Here is a 24,366-nt window from a genome sequence, read left to right as displayed (position 1 = left end):
TGTCCTCTTACCTCTTTGAGGCTCTCCTTGCAGAGAGGACACTGGGGAGTGTGGTCCAGACAGCGCTCCAGACAGTCTTTACAGAAGGTGTGACCGCACGGCGRGGTCACCGGCTCGTAGAACAACCTAATGCAGAGGGAACACTCCAGGTCGTTGGGGTCCAGTAGGTCTCTGGGTACGACTCTGTGAGCTCGGGCCGAGGCTCCCTGGCTCGACGCACCACAGGCCACTACAGAGGAAGCCACAGGAGAACGTCAAGCACTTCACACAAGTACGCAGACAGACGCATACAAACACAGACACGGCAAAGGTACCTGACAATGGCTAATGGGACCGTTGCTAATGGGTACTGTTGCGGCTATGCCACTGATTTACAGGGAATGCATATTTTAGCTGCTTTAACCCAGGAATAATCACATTTAAAATAATATAAAGAGCTAGCACTCAAGCTAAACCAGGGGTTCCCCAACTGGCGGCTGAATTTGGCCCGCGGGTGGTTTTATTTGGCCCGCGGGTGGTTTTATTTGGCCCGCAGGGTGGTTTTATTTGGCCCGCAGGGTGGTTTTATTTGGCCCGCAGGGTGGTTTTATTTGGCCCGCAGGGTGGTTTTATTTGGCCCGCGGGGTGGTTTTATTTGGCCCGCGGGGTGGTTTTATTTGGTCCTTAAAGTTTTCTGAGCCCCACCCCCCCAAAAAACATGATCATATACAAATGTAAGCAAGGTTTGAAATAGTTATGCTTTAAATCAGACATATCCATTTGGGCTTCTTGCGGTCAATTTGCAGTCTACAATTTGGGGCCCCCCGACCATCCGGCCAAGAAAAAAACAACGTCCCACAGCTGAATCTAGTTGATGATCCCTGAGCTAAACTACTCCCTTTCTAATTACGACATACTAGCAGCAGTCTTGATTCCTACCTCCTTGTTTCTTCTGCTTGCTCCCGTGGCTGTAGACGACGTGGGGTCCACCCCCGGAGAACGTCAGCTTCCGCTTCAGCAGCATGCCTTTCTCCTGGTCCCCCAGCTGGGGTGCGGAGCAGACACGTTTAAGACCCTCGTCCACGCTGCCCAGACCCGGCCCGTGGGRTCGCATCGAGTGAGCGCGGCTGAGGCTCGTACGCTCCAGGCTCCCTGAGCGACCCGGCTTCTGGACGGAAAGAGAGGGGGAGGAGGAGCGAGAGAGAGAGAATTAGAAAGTTAAAAGGAGTGTTAGACATTGTTGATGCATTTTAACTGATCAAAACATACTTGACTTTGGAAACTTTGAAGGCATCGTAGTGGTTCAGGGATTTTTATTTGACCTTTATTTAACTAGGCAAGTCAGTTAAGAACAAATTCTTATTTACAATGACGGCCTACGGGGCTGTATCAAGCACACTGTCCAGTTAGCTTACCTCGTGCTGTGCGTCGGTGCTAGGGTGTGCCGAGGAGGTGCGAGCCTGGACTTGGTGCAGGACAGAGTGCTTGGCTTCGGCCTGATGCTGTTGGGCTCTGGCCTCGGCATCCGCTACCAAAATCTTACGACGCAGGTGAGGCGATGTGCTCTGCGCCGTCTCCCTCAGGCCCACCTTCACGTTCTCGCCGGCCGGAGACAGCAGGTCGCACAGTATCTGTGGTACACATTGCGTTAGCCATAGGAGCAGTCTAACTGGATAAAAATCGGCCCAAAATGGCAGAACAGGAGCCTAGTTCACAAGGAACTTGTGGGCCCCGTTCCAATCCATATAAATCTATCTAATCCACATCCATTCCYCTGTACTCCCAGACACACAAAATGTCCACCTTTGTATCTGCTAACCTGGTGCCSATCCAGGYTCACAAGATGGGGAATTTGTGTTTACATTAGCATTTAAAATTAGATGTTTTAAGGACCTTGTGACGTGGGCTACTCACTGTATTATATGAGCTAAAGAAAACAGAAACACACCTTTGCTTAGGCACACAGACATCACACACAGACAATCCCATATAGCTCTTTCCAATCGAACCTTGAGAGCAGGTTTCAGACGATACCCTTCTTGAGCAGAAAGAGAAGCCGTTTGCAATCAACTGTACTCAACCAATCAACGTTCTTCTTAAAGAGTGAAACAACAAGAATGCAAATCCACACATCAACGACGCGATCAAAGTAACGCGGYCCTACTTTCTCACAACCAGAGTATTACCCTGACATTTCACATCGCCTCGGAGACCCTGTCAGCGATTGTGATCGGACAACGGTCCACAGTGTCTATGACTTATGTCGCCCTGCTTCGTCACAGTACTTTGTCTTGGTCCCGAATTACACCCCATACCCTACYTAGCGCACTACTTTTGACCAGAGTCCATAGACCAAAGTCCCCATAGGTCTCTGGTCAAAAGGGAAAGGRTMCCATTTGGGATGAAGCCTTTGACTCATGGGGTCCATGTCATTACAGGAGGGGAGAGTCACAAGGGCTGACCCACTGGAAAGTAAACCTCAAAAACATGGAGTCTTCCCTGGGATGTTGTGTTGAGGGAGGAGGGGGAAAAAAAGATATTTAACACTTTATTTTAACTGAGACACTATGGTAATTAGTGAATACGGCATAAATAATCGCTACCCGAGACTTACTTCTTCGTCYTGGGGATTCAATTGTAACGAATAACATAAAGTCCCAACTGTTACCAAGTACTTTCATAGCACATACCAAATAGTGGTATTAGGAAAATAAATGTAACCAAAAAGAGTGGCAAAGCGATGGATAGGCATAACTATGCCCATTCCAACTTTTATTCGGCAGGGTGTCAACAAAAAAGAAATATGCTTAACTGCGCTCTGAACTTCAACTCAGTCTGACAGGCGATTCATCACGGAAGCATAACTCACAGTGAATCGTCGTCGTCGCCGCATTTTCCGTCACCCGCAGAAACGGCTGCTTTTCTCTGCAAATAATGTGATTTAGTCACTAACTAAGGCCGCCGTCAGCCCGATATGTTCCATCGCTCACGCAAACGCCTTAGGGCTTAACGCCATTAGGCCAACGCTAAGGATAATAACCTAGCTAGRCGACGCWAGGCTATCAGCGAAGGAATGCACAGGGTTCCTTTTCATGGACGGTAAGCAAATCAGTGCCGGGAAACGCTTGGCTCAAGCAAGACAAAAGGGGGTACTCAGAGAGCGCCTGGCTTCTTATGAAACGGACTATGGCGCTAAGCGGGTCGAGACTTCAAACATTCCTGGAGATTAAAAAACAGTATTTATACAAGTATAAACTTAGACACTGCAATTAGTGGTAGGCCTCGAGATTGTAAGGGTTGTATGTTCCCAGGATCGGGGGGGGGGGGTCTATCACTGATACACACAGAGGAGGTTTGGCTCAACAGAGCAACCTCTTCACAAAGAAAGGAAAGACATTGYGAAGATACAATATCTCCTTGCTTCCTTGCACTCAAGTCAAGTCCCGAAGCTTCCAGGAAGACCAAAGCATTGCCAAAGCAAATTAGTTCAACAACAACATCACTCTCCCTCCCAACTCCTTCGCTCACATTTTCCACCTCTCGTTTGGCCAGGGTGAAGTCCTCGTCCAGGGCCAGACAGTGGAGGAAAACCTGCAACGAGTCGTCAACCTGGCCCATGTCCTGGAGCACCTTGGCCTTCCAGTAGAAACCCTGGGAGAGAGAGAGAGAGAGAGAGAGAGAGTGACAGGGGTGGTTATAAAGAGGGGAAGTCTTCCATGTTTATCCCCAACTATATATTTCCACTTCAACTAACCTCTCACCATTAAGAATAACAGGGGTATGATCTTTGACCCTCTGTAACTTTCTCACTCACCATTATTCACAATTCATTCAGGGTTATCAGTAATCGTGGTAGCATCCACGTTAATGTAGAAGTGTTTAGAAGCATATTATATATTTTTTTATTTACAATAAAAGTCCTTCCAAAATGACACAATACACTATTTACCATTCATTTCTACTGGGTAAAACATAATCTGAAACACAACCAAAACTAACTGCAAATGCATCCAACAAGTTCGTAGAGTCACAAGCTTGACGTAGTCATTGCGTGCTAGAAATATGGGACCAAATACTAAACTTTGACTAKTTTATTTATAAGGTTATTTAGGGGTCTCAATAATTGTGACCGTTACCTTTTGAGAAATATTATTTGTTAAACAAAATCTCTTTCTCTACGCAATTGCATTGGTGTCACGGATTCCCCCGGTACTGCTGCTCATTCCGTGCAACAGCTCTGGAGGTCTACGTCACCGGCCTCTAGGCGTCACCGYACTGGATCATTACGCACACCTGGCTCCCATTTCCCCTGATTGGCAATTGTATACATGTGCCCTCTGTTCACCATTGTCTTGTCGGTTATTTTTTTCCCATGTCCGTTGGCCTTGTGAGTACCTGTGCTTTGTGGTTCTCGGCTTTCGTGTATTGTGTACTCGTTATTACGGGTCTCGTCCCGTGTATTTATTAGAGGTTTAACCTCGCTCTTTTGTTTGGGTTACTTCCCTGTGTTTTTGTACACATGTTTGTGTTGGGCTTCGTCCCCTTTCATGGCATGTTGTATATTTTGGGTGGAGTATTAAAACGCACAATACTGTGAAATGTTGAAAATTATGATATTGCCCTTTTAGTGTAAGAGCTGTTTGAAAAGACCACCTGAAATTTTGGCCTTGGTGGGATGGAGTTTTGGCCTGCCTGGTGACATCACCAGGTGGTAATTGAGTTAATAGACCAATAAAAAAAGCAAGTTCCAAACCTCTCTACCAATAATAGCTAGTTTTCCCCCTCCCCACTCAGACCACTCCCTGACAGTCTTGGCAAAATTCTTGCTTTCTCTTTGCTAAGAATCTATTTTMTTATTATTTTGGACCGTTTTAAATTGAAAACAATCACAGTAACGTTCTTAAATTGTTACCCAGAAATGATTTGATATTAAGATAAAAACATCTTGCATTTGGACCATTTAAAKTAGCTCAAGGTACAGTAAAAAGAAAGTGTGACCAAATGTGTCACAAACAAATGCACATCTCCCAAATGAGAGGTGTCCCAAACCCTCAATTAAAAAAAGTTATGTGAAGGGAAAACCAAAGCAACCTTTGATACAGACAAAATGTCTAAAGGTATAGAAGGTTAGAGTAATATTCTATTATAATTTATCAAGACTGAAAAATAAAATTAGAGGACATAGTGAATAATGCTGTTTATAGCGCTAAGACGTCCTAAAATATATCCTAGCGGTTCATTTTCAGGATGGCCTGCTAACCCGTTTAGACTTACTAACACCTGGCTGAGCCTCTAATCAGCCTCCACTTTCCKTCCATGACACATCACACGGTGTAGTAAAGCGTTGGTGGGTATAACCAGAGCTGTAGACTTTAACTGTTTTAAAGTGCCACAGGGTGCCTGGTAAGGACTAAGGATAATGCTGGGGAGCTGACAAGTGAATGAAGTAGGCCTCGGCAAACTTAAAACTTCCAATAACATTTGTTTTAATTTCCTAAATATTTTWTTTTTCACTTGTGCCTACAGAACTCAACACACAGTTTCCCCCATTGGTCCAGTAACCTACCTCTGCAGAGTGAGTGGAGCTAAGACAGAATTCAGCGTCCTCCAGGGCCAATCGGTACTGCAGGAGCCCGGTGTAGGCCTTGACCCGTGACCACCGCACCGCCTCATCKCCAGGATCTGGAAAAAAGGAGGGAAGGATAAAGGAGGAGAGACAGATTTTTTTATAAAAAAAACTGACCATTTCAGACAAAGCCCATTTTACAAATATTTTTGGATCTGTCACCGAAGATGACCATAACTCTAGGGCGAAATATCAGTGTAATGAGAATTGCATACATTCAACATATTAGCAAATTATGACAGAATGAGAGCTTAGGCTACATCCATAAAAGGATTAATGTCAAACACATGACATAAAGACCTATAGACATTAAAACCAGGAGATAGTGATAGCACTTACAATGCATTCAGAAAGTATTCTGGCCCCTTCACTTTCTCCACATTTTGTTACGTTACAGCTTTTTCTAAAATTGATTAAATCGCCCCCCCCCCCTCATCGATCTACACACAATACCCCATAATGACTATGCAAAAACAGGTTTAGAGATTTTTGCAAATTTACCTAAGTATTCAGACCCTTTACACAGTACTTTGTTGAAGCACCTTTAGCAGTGATTACAGCCTCAAGTCTTCTTGGGCATGAGGGTACAAGCTTGGCACACTTGTCTTTGGGGAGTTTTTCCCATTCTTCTCTGCATATCCTCTTAAGCTCTGTCAGGTTGGATGGAGTATGTCGGCGCACAGCTATTTTCAGGTCTCTCCAGAGATGTTTGATCGGGTTCAAATCCGGGCTCTGGTTGGGCCACTCAAGGACATTCAGAGACTTATCCCGAAGCCACTCGTTGTCTTGGCTGTGTGCTTAGGGTCGTTATCCGGTTGGAAGTTGAACCTTTACCCCATTTTGAGGTCCTGAGCGCTCTGGAGCAGGTTTTCATCAAGAATCTATCTGTACTATGCTCTGTTCATCTTTCCCTCGATCCTGACTAGTCTCCCAGTCTCTGCCTCTGAAAAACATTCCCACAGCATGATGCTGCCACCACCATGCTTCACCGTAAGGGATGGTATTGGCCAGGTATACAGTGCCTGTGCCTGGTTTCCTCCAGACGTGACGCTTGGCATTCAGGTCAAAGAGTTCCATCTTGGTTTCATCAGATCAGAGAACCTTGTTCCTCATGGTCTGGGAGTCCTTTTGCCTTTTGGCAAACTCCAAGCGGACTATCATGTGCCTTTTACTGAGGAGTGGCTTCCGTCTGGCCACTCAACCATAAAGGCCTTCTGAAAGGTCCCTCTGAAAGGTTCTCCCATCTCCACAGAGGAACTCTGGAACTCTGTCAGCGTGACCATCAGGTTCTTGGTCACCTCCCTGACCAAGAAAAAGTGAAGGGGTTTGAATACTTTCTGAATGAACTGTACGTCATTCACATATTCGTACGGAAAACTCCCGATGGCGCATGAAGCCGGAAATATTTGAATTTGAAGCGCGCTATATTGCTGAATGGGGCTGAATGGCACCAAAAAATGTCTAAGGATCATGGTCAAAGTGGCCGTAACTAGCAAAGGATGATGGTCGAAGTAGTCGTTTTCATCCTGCCTGAGAAAGTCAACCCAACCCTGCTAGATGACGTCAGCGTCAATACCGGATACCACGTGAATACCACCCYTAATGAGCGTGCATGAGGGTGTGAGCCACCTCGTAGCATGCCGGCCCTTGATTGGTCTGTGTCAACACATGACAAATGTAGTCGTCAGAATGGAACACTATTTAATTAAATATCTTGATTGGTAGCAAACTTTGAAAGAATTTACCGCGGGGATCGAACTTGATCATAATAAACACATTTTAGAGGCAAAAAAAATGGACATTAAAAAAAWTTGTCTGTTCTCGCAATCTTAATTTACATTCTAGGGCAGACCAGACCAGCAGAGCTCGTGACTTCACGCTCCAGAACGCACACTGGGGGTCTGTGAAGACTGTGACAATCCTGTCAAGGAGTAGTCCTAGCCTATTTAAATGAATGATCCAAGGCATGACATTGGTCCTGAAGGTGTCTTAAATCAGTCCACAATTGGCGGCAGAGAAAAGCATCCTGCAATTCTATAAATGTTTCTATGGAGCTGAAAGAAGTGTGAAAGATAATTTCCTGCAATTCTACGCATTTTGCCATGGCTATTTGTGTGTTCTTGTGCTCAAACATTATAACAAAATCAACAGGGACCCCAATCGGGAACCCTGGGCATATACCCTGCGTAGCATGTCAGTAATCCAGCCAAACCAAAAATACTCCTAAATTCAACGTTTTGGAAATGTTAGATTCTACCTGATTGTCAAAGATTACATTATAAACAAGTATGTAGGTCAATAATATTTTCTACATACTTTGTGTGGGTTTAGTGAATTAAGTTTACACTGTAAGTGTTTTTCCATCCCAAAGATTGTTTAGGGGAAAAAATGTTTTTTTTTTACATACTATATATATATATATATATATATATATATATAGTGAGTATTATTTTTATGAGTGTGGCAGCTAAATGAACACATGGAAAGCACTGTAGACCAGGTTAAGCTGCCCAGCTTTCAGCGGAGGTCATATACTAGGCCTATCCTGTCTTCTATGATGAATGTTRAAAAWCATGTGCGTTGCTGGCAAGACAAGAGACACTATGGCATCTTGTTTGCGGTTTTTTGGTGCAAGATGGGCCTCAGTGATTCTGAGCCTGCGGCTGGAGGTGACATGTCAACAAAACTCACAAGGGGTGCATCTCCATAGTTCAAAGTGGCTTCCTCGCCCGGTCTCCTTTCCTTCGCCCACACTGTCTCCTGTCCAGCATGACCCCTGGACAGGAGACACTGTCCGGTTTTCTTTAACCTATCATGTCTTCGTAGATCAGTACAGAGGAAGGACAAGGTCAAGAAAACTAAGCCCCTTTAGACTATTGGCATGCACCCCGGTGGGTTTTCCGTTGTATGGGAAACAGACGGACTTCAATAATGACTGTGTGACTCACTTCACTACAAACGGGATTACTTCATATTAGCTAATGTGCTTCAGGCTCGGCTCGCTCAGCAAGTCTCAGACAGATACAGTGATGTCATAGCGGTGGCACCTCTAGTCTGGTTCTTGCCGCTCGGCGGCAGTGTTGGCACTGCAACTGTGTCACACGTCTGGGCCCCAAAACCAAAGTCACCTAGGCAAAGTCCTTAGCTGACCCAAAGTGCCACACTGGCTATGGGCTCTTACACTTGCTACAGTGTCTCACAGTCGCCAACATTTCCGCCTTAAACAATGTTGAAAGATACGGGCATAACTTTCCACCTCCAGACCTAACYACGTTCTTTGCGCTCAATTAGACGCAAATCAAAGAAAGTAGCTTTAGGCTACACTTATATGCAYTAAGTGCTCATATATTTGTTATTGGCCAATGTATAATTTGTAACCCCTTTATTTAACAAGTGAGATCGGTTTAATGTCAAGAGAGAGGGGAGCCTGCAGTTTGATGAGTTATCTTCAGTGACAGAGGGACAAGGGTCTTGGAGGTGACAATATGGCCGAGGCTACGAATACGGAGTTTAATAAAATATTTAAGTTGTGTATATTAAATGAGTTGTATTTGATGACTATTATTTCATTCCAAGTCATCTCATTTTCAGGTAGAGATACCTCGCGAAYCAACTGGTCTCTATCCCTCTCGATCGCGCATTCTTCTGTCTCGGTGTCTGCCAAACACTACCCTAAAGTAGCAGGCCTAAAAGGCTGCGTTCACACAGGCAGCCCAATTCTGATATTTTTCCCACTAATTAGTCTTTTGACCAATCACATCAGATCTTTTCACATCAAGCTCTTTTTCAGAGCTGCCCCGATTGGTCAAAAAAATAAATTAGCGAATTGGGCTGCTTGTGTTAATGCGGCTGAAGAAACAAAGACTGGACAAGTAGGCGAGCAATGGATTATTCCCATTCGTGGTTAATTACGATGTTTTCTGCACTAAACTATGTAAAATATTGGCCTAATGTAAACTACGACTCCCTACATCGCACAGTTTGGGCTTGATCTAATTTCTCTAAAGAAACAGCACTGAGCTCACAGAAAAAAAACGAACAAAATGGAATTCGGATTTAAAAAATATTTTAAAAATTACCCCCCTTTTCTCCCCAATTTCATGGTATCCAATTGTTAGTAATTACTATCTTGTCTCATCGCTACAACTCCCGTACGGGCTCGGGAGAGACGAAGGTTGAAAGCCATGCGTCCTCCGAAACACAACCCAACCAAGCCGCACTGCTTCTTAACACAGCGCGCCTCCAACCCGGAAGCCAGCCACACCAATGTGTCGGAGGAAACACTGTGCACCTGGCGACCTTGGTTAGCTTGCACTGCGCCCGGCTCGCCACAGGAGTCGCTGGTGCGCGATGGGACAAGGATATCCCTACCGGCCAAACCCTCCCTAACCCGGACGACACTAGGCCAATTATGCGTCGCCCCACGGACCTCCCTGTCGCGGCCGGCTGCGACAGAGCCTGGGCCCGAACCCAGAATCTCTGGTGGCACAGCTGGCGCTGCGATGCAGTGCCCTAGACCACTGTGCCACCCGGGAGGCCAAATTCAGATAATTTAACAGATGTTGGTCAATAACTTGTTTAAAAACCGAAAAAATAACCGACATGTTGGTTAATCACTCAGCATTACCCATAGGAGACTGAATGACAAATTTCAGGAAACTCTTAGGTATTTATGTTTTAAGTATTACTAATTGTATGTCTGGTGTAATTAAAACCTCAAGTAATCAAATAATTGAAGGAATCTAGACATAGCCTACAGCAATGACTATAGACTTCCGTGCTGTCACTTTGTATTGCATTGACACACTCTGCACTTCTACTTTTCTGTGTCTTATGTACCAGTAGAGACTTGGCAACCTACAGGTAGGTATAAACACGTTTGTTATGTGGAAATGCAATCACGTGAACTGCAATGCCATGCCTTGATTGGGCAGCACATTTAGCCTTTTTGTAGTATATTTTTCAGACTTCGGGAAATATTTGAGAGGCTTACCAAACGTTATAACATTATTGTTTGGCAAACCCAGCACTATCTCACAACCTGCCTTATGAAACTCGCTGCTTGTGCGCATGCCCAACTTACGACATTTCGTAACAGGGTGGCTGGCACAGGGGTTACATCAGTAGCACATAGGCTGCGTTCTCACAGGTTACCCAATTCAGATATTTTTTTTCACTAATTGGTCTTTTGACCAATCACATCAGATCTTTTAACATCAGATATTTTTCTGATTTGATTGGTCAAAATTTCAATTAGTGAGAAAAAAAATGATGAGAATTGGGCTGCCTGTAAACGCAGCCAAAGCACCTACAGTCAAACACATGACAAGCGGGTACACTTAATATTGGTCAGTGGAACTCCCCTTCCCTACTCTTCGATAATAAAGACCACAAATAGTAATAGGAAATGACTAAAATAACACTTTGTTTTCATGCTTTGACAGGTATCCTAAACGTCTCATCATAGCATATAAAACAAGGATGCGAAGTGATTGGTGGTCTCCACAAGCCTTTCCTCCCCCTACTCACCAGATTCAATCACATCTGTCGCTAGTGARACGGCCTCCTCGAAATGTTTCCTTCTAGACAGGTCTTCAATTTCACTAATAGCTCTAGACCTTTTCAGCTCCTCGGGAAACCACTTTTCCAAAAGTCCGAATAGAATCACATTCGTTTTAAGCTCCGTCGGCCTGCCTCCTACCTCGCTACACAGCTTGCATTTGGAGAGCAGCTGGTGTTGTAAACATCTTTTACAGTACGAATGTCCACAGCCCATAGTCACGGGCTCGCCTAGAAATCTATGACAATTCGGGCAGTCAAAAACGTCCTCCTCCACGGCGTTATCAATAAGATGTGGCGTTCGTTCCGAAGGCGCCTCATCCGTTCCCAGCTTTCTCTTAAAGTTGCGCAGAATACAATCCACTAAAGTGCACATCTGCTCCGGCCCTACAGAACCATATCTCAAGGCCATCGAGTAAACATAGATGGCTTCTTTGAGACGGTTTTCTGATGCCAGTGCGTCYGCTTTTTGTAAAATAAGTATGTGGTTGTCTACATTGTCCTGCTCCTCGTTCCAGTCGTATTCTGGTTCAATGAAGAATCCTTTTCTTTCTTCGACGGCGTCCTCTCCTTCGGGGTGTTGGACCGACATTGTAGGATAGATGATCGGCATACKATGTATGCCGGMTATTATAAATGTATTTWAAAAATGTGTTTAGCCATAGCTATAATCTACAAGTGTCTAGTTTATGTGCCAGTAGAGACTTGGCAACATACAGGTCTACACCCGTTTGTTACGTAAAAATGCGATCACGTGAACGGCATCTCAGTGCCTTGATTGGCCAGCGCGTCTCGATTACAAAACCTGAGTTTAGAAGTTTTATAACTACGAAAAGGGTCTGACGAAATGTGCGCAGACGCAGAGTGTAACACATTGAGCTATAAAGGAGAGGCGCGAACAGCTTTCCCCCCCTGTGCCAGCACTAAATAATGCAGTGGCGTCATTTCAGTTTAACCTAGGGAATGGAAAAGTGGGGTGGGGTGATTTCAAAGCCTCCACGGAGTTTTGGGTAAYTTGAAGCTCATTTAGGGCAACTGCAGTTCTACACAATTTAAAAACTCTAAAATTGTATTTTGGAGAYCAGCAAAAACAAACAAAAGTGTCTTAAGCCATTCATTACCACCTCAATATAAGGTTTAAAGGTTCGTGGAACAAGGTTAGCTCAACCTCATCATAAATTGACTAATTTACTTTTGGAACGCCACGTACACTATCAAATAACAACAAGGCCGCCTTTAAATATCAATGTAAAAGTAACCGATGCACAAAACAGTTGACAGGGAAGGCAAACTGTGACAGATACATTCTACACATGCATTGAAATAAAATGTATACATCAGAGGACTTAAGCCTACTCAGGCCTACAATCGACAGGGATACATGAAGAAAAACAAACTCGACCAAATAATGACGAAAATCACAAAATACAAAAGGAAAACCTCCGGACAGGTGGTCATAGTGGAACTCCGTGGTGTTGTGCCGTGGTTCAGTTGCCAGCTATATAATTATTTCGTTAATGGGCAGTTAGGTAGCCTACAATGAGTATATGAAAATCATAACTGTCACGCAGATCTTTAGAAATGGTAGGTAGGATATATTGTAAATTGGCGCCCTACGTGAAAAAGGTTGCCATCCCCTACTGTAGGCTATATGAAGCCACCCTTGTGGAACGCCAAAACAGTGAAGCCTACTAAGACAGCGTCTCTGCGCTTCCCACTCATTACTGTATTTGACTGTCTACCTTATTCGAAAAACATTCTGCGAATATTGAAGCATTGTATCAACAAGGTGGCCCTGAGAATATTGAAACATTGTATCAATGAACGAGGSTGTTTGGAGAATATTGAAAAATGTATTAGGTCAACAAAGACAGTTACGAGATTATTGGTTGTAACATACTAGCCAACGAGGGGTCGGCTCGCGCAATTTTTTCCCGGGACAGCTTGTCTCTGATATTATTGTATTGCCTACGCAGTAGGTGAGTGCATTATTATATATTTTTAAACATCCCTAAATCCACGCTATAGCTAAATATTCTGGCAATATTTAATGACGTTTTGCCAGCAAGATTGATCTGTAAGAATAACTCATGTTAATTGAGGAAGATGGACAAGCAAGAATGATAGTGAGAGGTGGAAATTCATTAGACCAGAGGCAGGTAGGGATTAGGAATACAGGCAGATGATGATGAATTAGGCCAACAGCAAGTTCAAAAAAAGTTWGTCCAACTAAGTCATCATTAATGACTTGCATTATCAATTAAGTCTATTCTGTTACTGCATGACAATGCACATTTGTTTTAGCCTACAAATGTTATCTTCTATGTAGCCAAAAACAGGACATGCATTTTGGGGAAATGCTCTAGATAGCATATTGTTCAGTTGTGTTTATTTTCATACTAATACATGAAACCAAAATTGTGCTAGCCTACTGGGCAAATAAGTGAAAATATATACTGAACAAAAATATAAACCCAACATGTAACAATTTCAACGATTTTACTGAGTTACAGTTCATTTAAGGAAATCAGTCYATTGAAATAAATGCATTAGGCCCTAATCTATGGATTTAACATGACTGGACAGGGGTTCAGCCATGGATGGGCCTTGGAGGGCATAGGCCCATCCACTTGGGAGCCAGGGCCACCCACTGGGGAGCCAGGCCCAGCCAATCAGATTGAGTTTTTCCCTCACAAAAGGGCTTTATTACAGACATAAAGACTCCTCAGTTTCATCAGCTGTCCGGGTGGCTGGTCTCAGACGATCCTGCAGGTGAAGAAGCCATATGTGGTGGTCCTGTGCTGGCCATTAGCCTACTCAGCTGCTTCTCTCCATCCATTCTTTCTGCGCATCTCCATCAGTTTTAAGAGGTTATTTAGCTGTGATGGCAAGCTGGGGTGTGCAGACAGTGATGGGCTTTCTGTTGTTTCATTTTAATTTATTGGAGTGAAGTGGACACTTATCTGTTCATTTCACTTGTAAGAACATGCAGTAACAAAGTAACGCCAAACCGATTTGGATTGATTACAAAAGCATAAGAGGGGTTATGTCACTCGCAGAAAGATCAGATGTTTGCTGAATGCTGATACCAGACTAAATCCCAGACTAAATGTCTGTCCCTTTCCCAAAATATTTAGACTATAGCACAGCAATAGGCTGTCTATAAAATTTCATTCCGTCAATGAACCAACAAGGATACGTTAATCATGCATCCGGGATCTGATATGACTTCGAAGGAATGTTATGACATTTAATCACTCACGCATACTGTAATTCCATTGCAAACAAAACACAATTGCATGAGTGCACATATCTCTCTATTATGCGTGGGAATCACTTGGAACTCATTTGCTCGTGTTTCTACAGTCTTATGTCCAACAATAAAAACAAAAATGAAATCAAAGTGTGTTTTTTTTGCTCAGAAAAGTTGGAGGGCCAAATAAAATCACACCAGTTGGGAAACCCTTAAGTACATTGCAAATGCAAAACTAAATTCCTTTGCTGAAACCTTCACAATTCCTCAGAAGTATCTACGGAAAATTCTGGGCCATTCAAAAAGCTTTGGATAAGTTGGGCGTGGTGGGCACTGCCCAATTGGCCCATCTACAGAGCATATAGTATTCAGACCTTCACTTTTTCCACATTTTGCTACATTACAGCCCCCCCACCCCCCCTCAATCTACACACAAAACCCAATTATGACAAAGCAAAATTGGTTTTCAGAAATGTTTGCAAATTTATTAAAAATCAAAAACTGAAATATCACACACAAGTATTCAGACCCTTTACTCAGTACTTTGTTGAAGCACCTTTGGCAGCGATTACAGCCTCGAGTCTTCTTGGGTAGGACGCTTCAAGCTTGGCACACCTGTATTCAGAGAGTTTTTCCCATTCTTCTATGCAGATCCTCTCAAGATCTGTCAGGTTGGATGAGGAGCGTCGCTGCACAGCTATTTTCAGGTCTCTCTGAGATGTTAGATCGGGTTCAAGTCTGGGCTCTGGCTGGGCCACTCAAGGACATTCAAAGACTTGCCCCGAAGCCACTCCTGCGTTGTCRTGGCTTTGTGCTTAGGGTTGTTGTCCTGTTGGAAGGTGAACCTTCGCCCCAGTCTGAGGGCCTGAGCGCTCTGGAGCAGGTTTTCATCAAGGATCTCTCCGTTCTTCTTCCCCTCGATCCTGACTAGTTTTCCAGTCCCTGCCCCTGAAAAAAATCCCCACAGCATGATGCTGCCACCACCATGCTTCAATGTAGGGATGGTAATGGCCAGGTGATGAGCGGTGCCTGGTTTCCTCCAGACTTTTCGCTTGGCATTCAGGCCAAAGAGTTCAATAGTGGTTTCATCAGTCCAGAGAATCTTGTTTCTCATATTCTGAGAGTCCTTTAGTTGCCTTTTGGCAAACTCCAAGCGGGCGGTCATGTACCTTTTACTGAGGACTGGCTTCCGTCTGGCCACTCTACCATTGGCCTGATTGGTAGAGTGCTGCAGAGATGGTTTATTCTTKTGTAAGGTTCTCCCATCTCCACAGAGGAAGTCAATCTCTGACAGAGTGACCATCGGGTTATTGGTCAACTCCTTGACCAAGGCCCTTCTTGGTGATTCCAAACTTCTTCCATTTAAGAATCATGGAGGCCACTTTCTTCTTGYYGACCTTCYATACTGCAGAAATGTTTTGATACACTTCCCCACTTCTCGGAGCTCGACGGACAATTCCATGGCTTAGTTTTTGCTCTGACATGCACTGTCAACTGTGGCACTTTATATAGACAGGTGTGCCTTTCCAAATCATGTCCAATCAATTGAATTTACCACAAGTGGACTCCAATCAAGTTGCAGAAACATCTCAATGATGATCAATGGAAACAGGATGCACCCGAGCTCAATTTCAAGTCTCATAGCAAAGGTTTTGAATACTTATGTAAATAAGGTTCTGTTTTTATTTTTTATAAATTTGCAAAAATAAACAGTTTTCACTTTGTCATTGTGGGGTATTGTGTTTAGATTGATGAGGGGGAAAATATTTAATACATTTTAAAATAAGGTAATGTAATGTGGAAAAGGTGAAGGTGTCTGAATAATTTCCGAATGGACTGTATCTACTTGCCTTCATGTGACTATGACCACTTTAGCTCTGTCATAAGTGCTTAGGGATATGCAGCCCAAACAGCAACCTATTCCTCATATAGAGCACTACTTTTGACCAGGCCCATAAGTCTCTGGTCAAAAGTAGTGCTATGTAGGGAATAGGGTGCCATTTGGGACAAACTGGGGGTCACACGTTCCACCTCGGGTCAGTCAGCGTGTTGTGTCTATACATGTTGTGTCTCTCAAGTCTCTTGACCCTCCCACCCCTACGGAAGGGCAGCTCCCGCTCAGCGCACTCCAAGCTCTTCTCTGTCCTGTTACCCCAGAAGCTAGGACAGCACAGGCCCTGCCCATCTTCCGAAAACATCTGAAACCCTACCTCTTCAAACAGTACCGTAATAGTCCTCCTCCTCACACTTAACCAACACCTGCACTTTACCCCCCCCCCTAGCTCTGACTCTACTGACAGTTAAGTTATTGAAGAAAAATGTACTTTCTATGCCTGTGATATGTGGTTGTCCCACCTAGCTATCTTAAGATGAATGAACTAACTGTAAGTCACTCTGGATAAGAGCGTCTGCTAAATCACTAAAATGTAAAAATGTAGATATGGCACTTAACACTAATTGCGCTTGTAAATCACTCTGGATAAGAGCGAAAAAATGTGCATGAAAACGAGTCGACTCTCGTTGAACGATAAACAAAGACCTTATAGAAGAATCCCTACTGTTGACTAATAACCGATGAAGGGACGTAGACTTCGGCTCCGAACTTTGGCTTGCCTCTAGAAAAAATGTGTGCCCGAACAGCAGAAAAAAACCTCACCGAAATCCAAAACGAACAAAAACATCACAAAATCTCGTCATAATATATGCACAAAGCATGCGGACCGCTTTTATGGAGCGYGATATATGGCAAAAGGTTGAACGTACGTATCATTAGGATCATAAGAAAATCCATACGCAAAATGTTAGTATAGTAGGAAAAGCCATGCGTGAAACATGAACATACAAATACCATGTTACGACTACGTACCAACATTTTAGGCCTGAACAAATCTTGTGTTGCAAATATGATGTACAATAATACCTTTCAGAGTTTGGGCAGTTTCATCTCACCAACAAAAAAAAACGTACACTAAGCGGCCTGTTAAGAGTACTACACGAACAATCATAACACAGTATTTTTTTTWAAATTAAGTCAAGGAAACCGGAAAGAGGTATCCTGCACGTTTTCAATTTAAAAGTCTCCATTGTCTATTACTCCTCAGTTGAGTTCACTTCACATTTAGTTATCTAATGTAATGGATTTGTTAGATAGCACTAGCTGTATTATGCATACAACAGTGAAGTTTCAGTCTGCTAGGTGTATCTCTACAGCAAGGGTGGGCAACTCTAGTCCTCAGGGCCTGATTGGTGTTACACTTTTTCTCCATCCCTAGCAAACACAGCTGATTAATCAAATTGCAGTCTAAGCTGAAGATCATGTTTAGGTGATTATTGGAGTCAGGTGTGTTAGCTGGGGCTGGGGCAAAACTGTGACACCAATCAGGCCCCAGAGGACTGGAATGGCCCACCCCTTCTTTACAGCATGGGCATATCTCTGGGTGACGTGGACATCTCCATGCATGCACCTTATCAAAATATGACTAATTCAATATTGCACCTTCCCATTCTCTGGGCTCTGTCTGAGAATGGGAAGTAGTACATACCAGAAGTAATGAAACATAGAATAATAATAGAAGTTTGGTGAATTTATTAATTATGTATGACCACTGGAGTCTTTGCCACTCAAAATATTTTTTTATAGAATATTTTGATATTTATTTCATCACTCCAAATCTTGCCAAAGCATATTCTGTATGAGGAGTTAATATGAATTACAAATAATTGGACATGATTTATATGAATCTTGTCATGAATATTAACAAGGGATAAGTTAAACGTAGGCTAAGTCTGGCATAAGCTTATTCGAACACTTTACAATTACTCTGTTGCCGTGGTCTTAGGTAGTCTCCGTATAGGCTATCCCCTCCATCGTGACACTGCTGCCCAGTTGAAGAGCTTGTGATCTCCACGCAGCACCATGCGCCTTCGGAAAAGCACCCCTCAGCCTCAGAAGATGTCCTTCTGGAGGCATGCAGTCATAGAGTCATTATACCCTAATGTAGGCCTATTTGCCTACTAGCCAAATAAAGTGCAGGGCATGCATGATGCGTGCAACTCGTCATTCCAACATATTTGAACATTTAATTATTCATACTTCATTTAGTTCAGTCAGTCAATATGTCATCCATTCTGTCATTTGTTTGAGTTGCAATAGGAACTAAATCATAGCGATTAAAACAGTCTTATCCATTTGTTTTTTGAAATCCATGTGTGTATTCATAATGATCTAAATTCTCCAAAGTTCTTTAGCCTTTCACTTTAATAATTCAATGTTTAATTTAGGCCTATGCAAATAAAAAATTGTCCTTCAATTCGTAGGCATCATTAGGCTATCATTTTGAGTACTGGTGTCTTGCGGAATAATTTTCTAAATCTATTTGTTTTAGAACGTTTTATTACAGGGCTCCCATTAAAAAGAGACACTAGATCACAGGCCTCTAAATATAGCCACTATATACATTTTAAACAAAATAGTTAAAGAAGCACATGCAGTGGCTGATGGGGAAAACAGATCTGGCAATAAGAATATGCTATAGATAGTCTTGACCATTTGGGACCCCTTGGCTATTTCGCTCAGGACATGTTATAGCCAAGACTTAATCAATATTTTGTTTTGTCTCATTTATTGATATGGATATAACCTCTGCGTGATGGGGTTGTGAAAAGCAAATGGCTATAACAAGCCTAKATACAGAGTGGAATTCATTAATACAACAGTCAAATTGCCTAATATAAGGCCTACAGTCTGTGCTCCCAAATACTGGAAGTGTGATTCATTAGGTTACATGATCACCCCAGCATCCACACGCTGCTATACAAATAAATTATGCAATTATATGGCATATTTAGATAGTGGAATAGGCCTAAATCATATTTACTTTCTATTTTGTAGCTCAGGCAGTTATTCAAGACAAGGCTCTTCTGTCTATCATTCTCACACAAGCCTATATTACGTKATCTACTGGTATAACGTCGTTATTGAATCCAGTTCTGAAACAAGCTATTTTGGAAATGAAATCGAAGCTGCAAAGCAACTCCAACGTCTGCTTGATTGACTAGCTAACTTCGACTAGCTACGTTTGGTTCATGTCCTTTGCAGATGCCACATTACTGACAAGTTTGTACTATAAAAAGATCTGTAATGAGAGACGTTAAGTAATATTTGAACGTGTTAAGGTTCATTCYTAGTTGTAACATATTTCACATTTACGTTTCATGATTCACGCATGGTTTTTCTTACGATCCTAACAATTTACGTATGGATTTTTACGTGTGGATTTTCTTACGATCTTTCTAGCAATTTTGGCAGCTATCTCGCTCAATACGCTTTACACTGACAATGCAGCACCTCTGACACAKTGTCCTGCCTCTTGCAGCACTGACCTGCTAACCTCAAGGCCACCCGGGCGTCACCACAATCCAGTTTGATTTTGTTTCCATTCCCCTTTTAGAATTGTTTTAGAATTGTAAACAATAGGAAATAAAACCTGGATTTAATTTAATTTAACAAGCACTGAATCAAGACCTGATCAAGACCTTATTATATATAGGTTCACATTTAAAGATATAATCCTTAATTGCTAAATCAATTTTTGGATTTATATTTTGGGGTCTGGGGGTATGACAGTTGAACTAAGCTCATGAGTCATTTATAAATAATATTCTTCAAAAATTACTCCTTCATTTATAAGTTTGTTTTACTCCAATGTTTGTGAACAACATTGGAGTACATATAAAACACTGTATAGCCTAAAACATAGTTAAAAACTATAATTTTGATATGGTCAGTCCTTGCATCCATAACACTGTCTGCATTTGAGAGTGGTTGCAATTCTCCAGGCCCATCCTCAGCTTTTCACCTATAGAGGAAGAGTTGGGGTTTACGCTATGTTGTTGTTTCTTAAAGGAGCAGTAATGTGCTGGCGTAAAACGTGTTTGAAATGAATGAGTAAGAAGAGACAGAATACCAGAAATGCGCAATTAGCGGATTTGAGTGACTTCAAAACGTCAAAGTAGCATTGGCTTCAGATAAGCATACCTACTGTATGTAATGGCAATTTAATTATTAATAATTATTATTACCATTGAATTAGGCTAGGAGTTGGAGGGTTGTTGGATGGAGCCAGCCTTCATTGCACAAGTTCTACTTGGCAGCGAACACACATTATCTCAATTTTGCCGGCGCCTGTTGCACTTTTATGTCCGAAAACAAACACTTTTTGGAGGGTTGGGATCATGAGGCGAGCGAGGGCCATTGTACAAATGAAGAGGTGATAATTTAAACTGCCAAGTAGGTCTGTGATGTGGAGCTTTCAAGAGCTAGACATGATGTGATTCACAMATGACGAATTAATTGAACTGAAATACAAACAAGGTGATATTGCCCTCTGCTGGACAATATGAGTATATCTCACCACACAGACGAACTTTTACGCAATGGTTTAATTTTCAGTAGTAAAAAAATATAGACCAAAGTGCAATAATCATCAAGCGTTAAACAGATTCATGTCATAAGCTAACTAGCACATTAATCATAGTTGATTATAAWTTTTTCATGTAATGGCATGACATCTGGAAAGATTGTGACTGTAAACAATGTCATGATACATCTTATCACAGGGTTCCCAACTGGCCCCCCCAAGTTTCTGAGCAAAAAAAWAAATAWTTGTGTATACATATATATTGTTGAATTTTGTTGGACATAAAATACTATAAAAACACCAGGACATGAGCTCCAAGTGATTTTAATTTTGGAAATCTGTTCCCAAATATTCCCACTCATAATAGAGACATATGTGATCGTATACAAATAATAATAATACATAATAATTGATTGGATTTATATAGCGCTTTTCTACCAACTGAGGTACTCAAAGCTCTTTACATAGTAGGGGGAAACTCACCTCATCCACCATCAATGTGTAGCACCCACCTCAGTGATGCACGGCGACCATGTTTGTGCCAGAACGCTCACCACACGTCAGCTATCAGGTGGAGAGGTGAGGAGTGATATATGCCGATTAGGAATGAGGGAGATGATTAGATGGCCATGATGGAATGTGGCCAGGTTGGGAATTTAGCCATGACATCGGGTGAACCCCCCTTTCCGTTTTACATTATTCCGATTATGATAAAACGGACCATATGTTACGAAGCTAGTAGTTAGACACAGAAATGTACGTTATAGTCTTGTCCCATCGCTGCAACTCCCGTACGGACTCGGGAGAGGCGAAGTTCGAGAGCCGTGCATCCTCCGAAACACGACCCATCCAAGCCACACTGCTTCTTGACACAATGCCCGCTTAACCCGGAAGCCAGACACTGTGCCAATTGCGCGCCACCTCATGGGGCTCCCAGTCACTGCCAGCTGTGACACAGCCTGGGATCGAACCCAGGTCTGTAGTGTCGCCTTAGACCACTGCACCACTCTGGAGGCCCCCGCAAATGGATTTTAACAAACAATTGATCCTCCAAAAAATGCGGCCCTCCGTTGAATWAAAAAATCCCGATGTGGCCCTCGAGCCAAAAAGTTTGCCCACTCCTGCCCTAGAGGTTTTGTAAGTGATTTAGCCTACTTGTCAATCCAGATCTGAATATCTGATATCCTTTTTACTGTACACTGTTAATAGCTCATCACTGAATGTCCTACTACAAGGATGTGGTCAGGTTGACACACTTCTGAGTCAATAACACAGAACACACACACCACAGATTGCAAGGGCAAGTACAATGAGCAGTTGGGGAAATTATGTCTGCTGTGTGGTTGCCCGATATACACAAGCGCACACTTAATTTTAGTTTAATGTGTAGTCAAGGCTTTGCCATTAAAATATTATTGTGTCTATCTTTCAGATCTGACAACCAGACTTGGTGGGTGTTTCCACGAAACTGTTCCAGGCCTGGAGAGGCTTGTAGACCTGAAGCAGTGTGATGTGGTCCAATTTTTTTATTTTTATCACACACATGTAAACACACTCACTCAATCGCTCACTTTGTTTTGTTGTATCATTTTTTTCACTTAAGAAAATTGTGCCTCCCTCTTTTAGATCTGACAACCCTATTGCAACCTCACAGCTGCAGTCGTCTGCCCCTGCATCTGCTACACCAGTGATACAGGTAATTATCACATGCATGTATACACACATGCACACTCTCCCTCAATTGGGGCTCTATTCAATCACATCCGCTTTAGTCGACATCCACATAGCGGTTGTTTTGGTGGTGTCTGCGGTGGAACTGTGTTAGAGCTGTGAAATCCACAAGCGGCTCCTGGCATTATACCTAAAGCGGACATTGCCATTGGCTGCACAGAGTTGCATCAACAGAAATCTCATGCGGCCCTGTTTACAAGTTTGAACACTGGAATGTGAGATGTAATCTACATCTCGATTAGGCTCATAGAAATCCTCATTATTTTGTTCAATGATTTTGAATTTGAGCATCATTATATCTATAGCCTTCACTTTCTCGTTCTGAACTTGTAACACGAGTAGGACAGGTGTAGCTTCATGACAATGATCAAGAGCTGCTGCTTACCGATTTTTGACAGATCCAACTCAGTTACACCTCAGACACCGCCAAAACATCAGTTATGTGGTGTCAGCTATCACCGGTTAACACTTGATCTGATTGGATCTAGGCCTTACACTCATTCAGTCTGTTTAGTTGTATGATTATTGTCAGTTAAGAAAATTGTGCCTCTCTCTTTTAGATCTGCCACCCCCAGCAGTTCAGCTGCAGTCACAGTTGTCCTCTGCTGAGGCATTTAATTTACCGCCTGAACCGGTTCCTTCTACAGTAGCCGTGAAGGGAGAAACTTGTGAGGATTCCCAGATGGATACAGGTAATTCAGAATTATATTACATACACWRACWCWCWCWCWCKRWCWCWCWCWCWCWCWCWCWCACKKKKASAMYTGRYCACACAAACATATTGTTGAGCTGTATAGTTACTGTTACTATGTGCGTCACTCTTTCAGATCTGCCATGCACTCCACCACTGCCCGACAGCCTCACCCAGAAGTGCATACACTGGGCCTATCAAGACTGATAAAGCAGAGATGGGTGGCTGGCAAGGAAAAATAAAACACAACATGCACACACTCTCTCTCTGGCGCACACACACACACATTATCCCCCAATGTAAAGAAATTGTAATTACTTGTTTATTTTATGTATGCTCCAGTTTATTTTAGGATTGGAGATATCTACGCCTATCTATCCATTGTCAATATCTACATAATTACTCTAAATATCTATCAAATCAAAATGGGATTTATAAAATGTCCGATTTGAGGAAATTCTTTGTGCTTTTCTCGGAGTTGAAAAACATGCCTCACTCTCTCTCWCACACACACACATTAGACCCAATGTAAATACATTGATTATTTTATTTATGCTCCATTTTATTTGAGGATTGTGTGCAATTGACAGTTAAAACAACAGTTCGGTTTATAMGATATTTCTCTAATTAAAATGAATGACTGCAGACCTGCGACCCTCTTGTGTAGACCCTCTGAGTAGAGCTGAAACGGCCCCAACAGCCCWCACATATGTACATGGTTCCCAGGAGTTGTCCTGCAAAAATATTTTTTATGTACCAAGGCTACCCACCCTGGCTACCCATCCACATCGCTCTGGCCAAACGGACGTTTGTTCTCCACAATGAATGAACGTAGTGCTTAAAAACCAAGCAGCCAAGGAATAGAGCGAGAGATGACCTGGAGGGAGTTCCAGACCTCAGCTTTTTATAAAGCAGAAAAGCAAAGATGGGTGGCTGACCAGGAAAAATTAAGACAACATGCACGCACATTCTCCCCTTTCTCTCTCTCACGCACACAGTCTGTAAATATATAAATACATTGTAAGATATCTAGGCCTACAACTTTAGAGTGCGGTGAAAAAGGTTTATCATTCATTTAACCAGGTAGGCTAGTTGAGAACAAGTTCTC

General features: G+C 42.8%; 1 protein-coding gene and 1 long non-coding RNA gene across 4 annotated transcripts in view; one reads left to right on the top strand and one right to left on the bottom strand.

Moving 5' to 3' along the window:
* The window catches only part of LOC111958346 (LON peptidase N-terminal domain and RING finger protein 1), a 28,812-nt gene extending 16,870 nt beyond the window's left edge, over positions 1–11,942 (bottom strand). The window contains exons 1-6 of one of the 3 annotated variants that reach the window (XM_023979573.3): positions 11,135–11,942; positions 5,546–5,661; positions 3,508–3,630; positions 1,395–1,610; positions 919–1,147; positions 12–229 (exon numbers count right to left, since the gene is read on the bottom strand). In XM_023979573.3, the coding sequence (XP_023835341.1) occupies positions 12–229; positions 919–1,147; positions 1,395–1,610; positions 3,508–3,630; positions 5,546–5,661; positions 11,135–11,777 (1,545 nt within the window). In that variant the 5' untranslated portion in view covers positions 11,778–11,942. The remainder of the gene's footprint in view (positions 1–11; positions 230–918; positions 1,148–1,394; positions 1,611–3,507; positions 3,631–5,545; positions 5,662–11,134) is intronic. The other 2 variants (XM_023979572.3, XM_023979570.3) reach the window with 2 other exon arrangements.
* Positions 11,943–12,084: 142 nt separating this feature from the next.
* Positions 12,085–23,928, top strand: LOC111958281 (uncharacterized). Its single transcript, XR_002876515.2, has 5 exons — positions 12,085–12,174; positions 22,269–22,286; positions 22,463–22,532; positions 23,128–23,259; positions 23,395–23,928. It is a non-coding gene; the product is annotated as an uncharacterized lncRNA (long non-coding RNA).
* Positions 23,929–24,366: the final 438 nt, after the last annotated feature.

Source organism: Salvelinus sp. IW2-2015, linkage group LG34 (assembly GCF_002910315.2).
Source record: "Salvelinus sp. IW2-2015 linkage group LG34, ASM291031v2, whole genome shotgun sequence".
NCBI classification, from domain to species: Eukaryota; Metazoa; Chordata; class Actinopteri; order Salmoniformes; family Salmonidae; genus Salvelinus; species Salvelinus sp. IW2-2015.
This window is presented reverse-complemented; position numbering and strand designations above follow the sequence as displayed.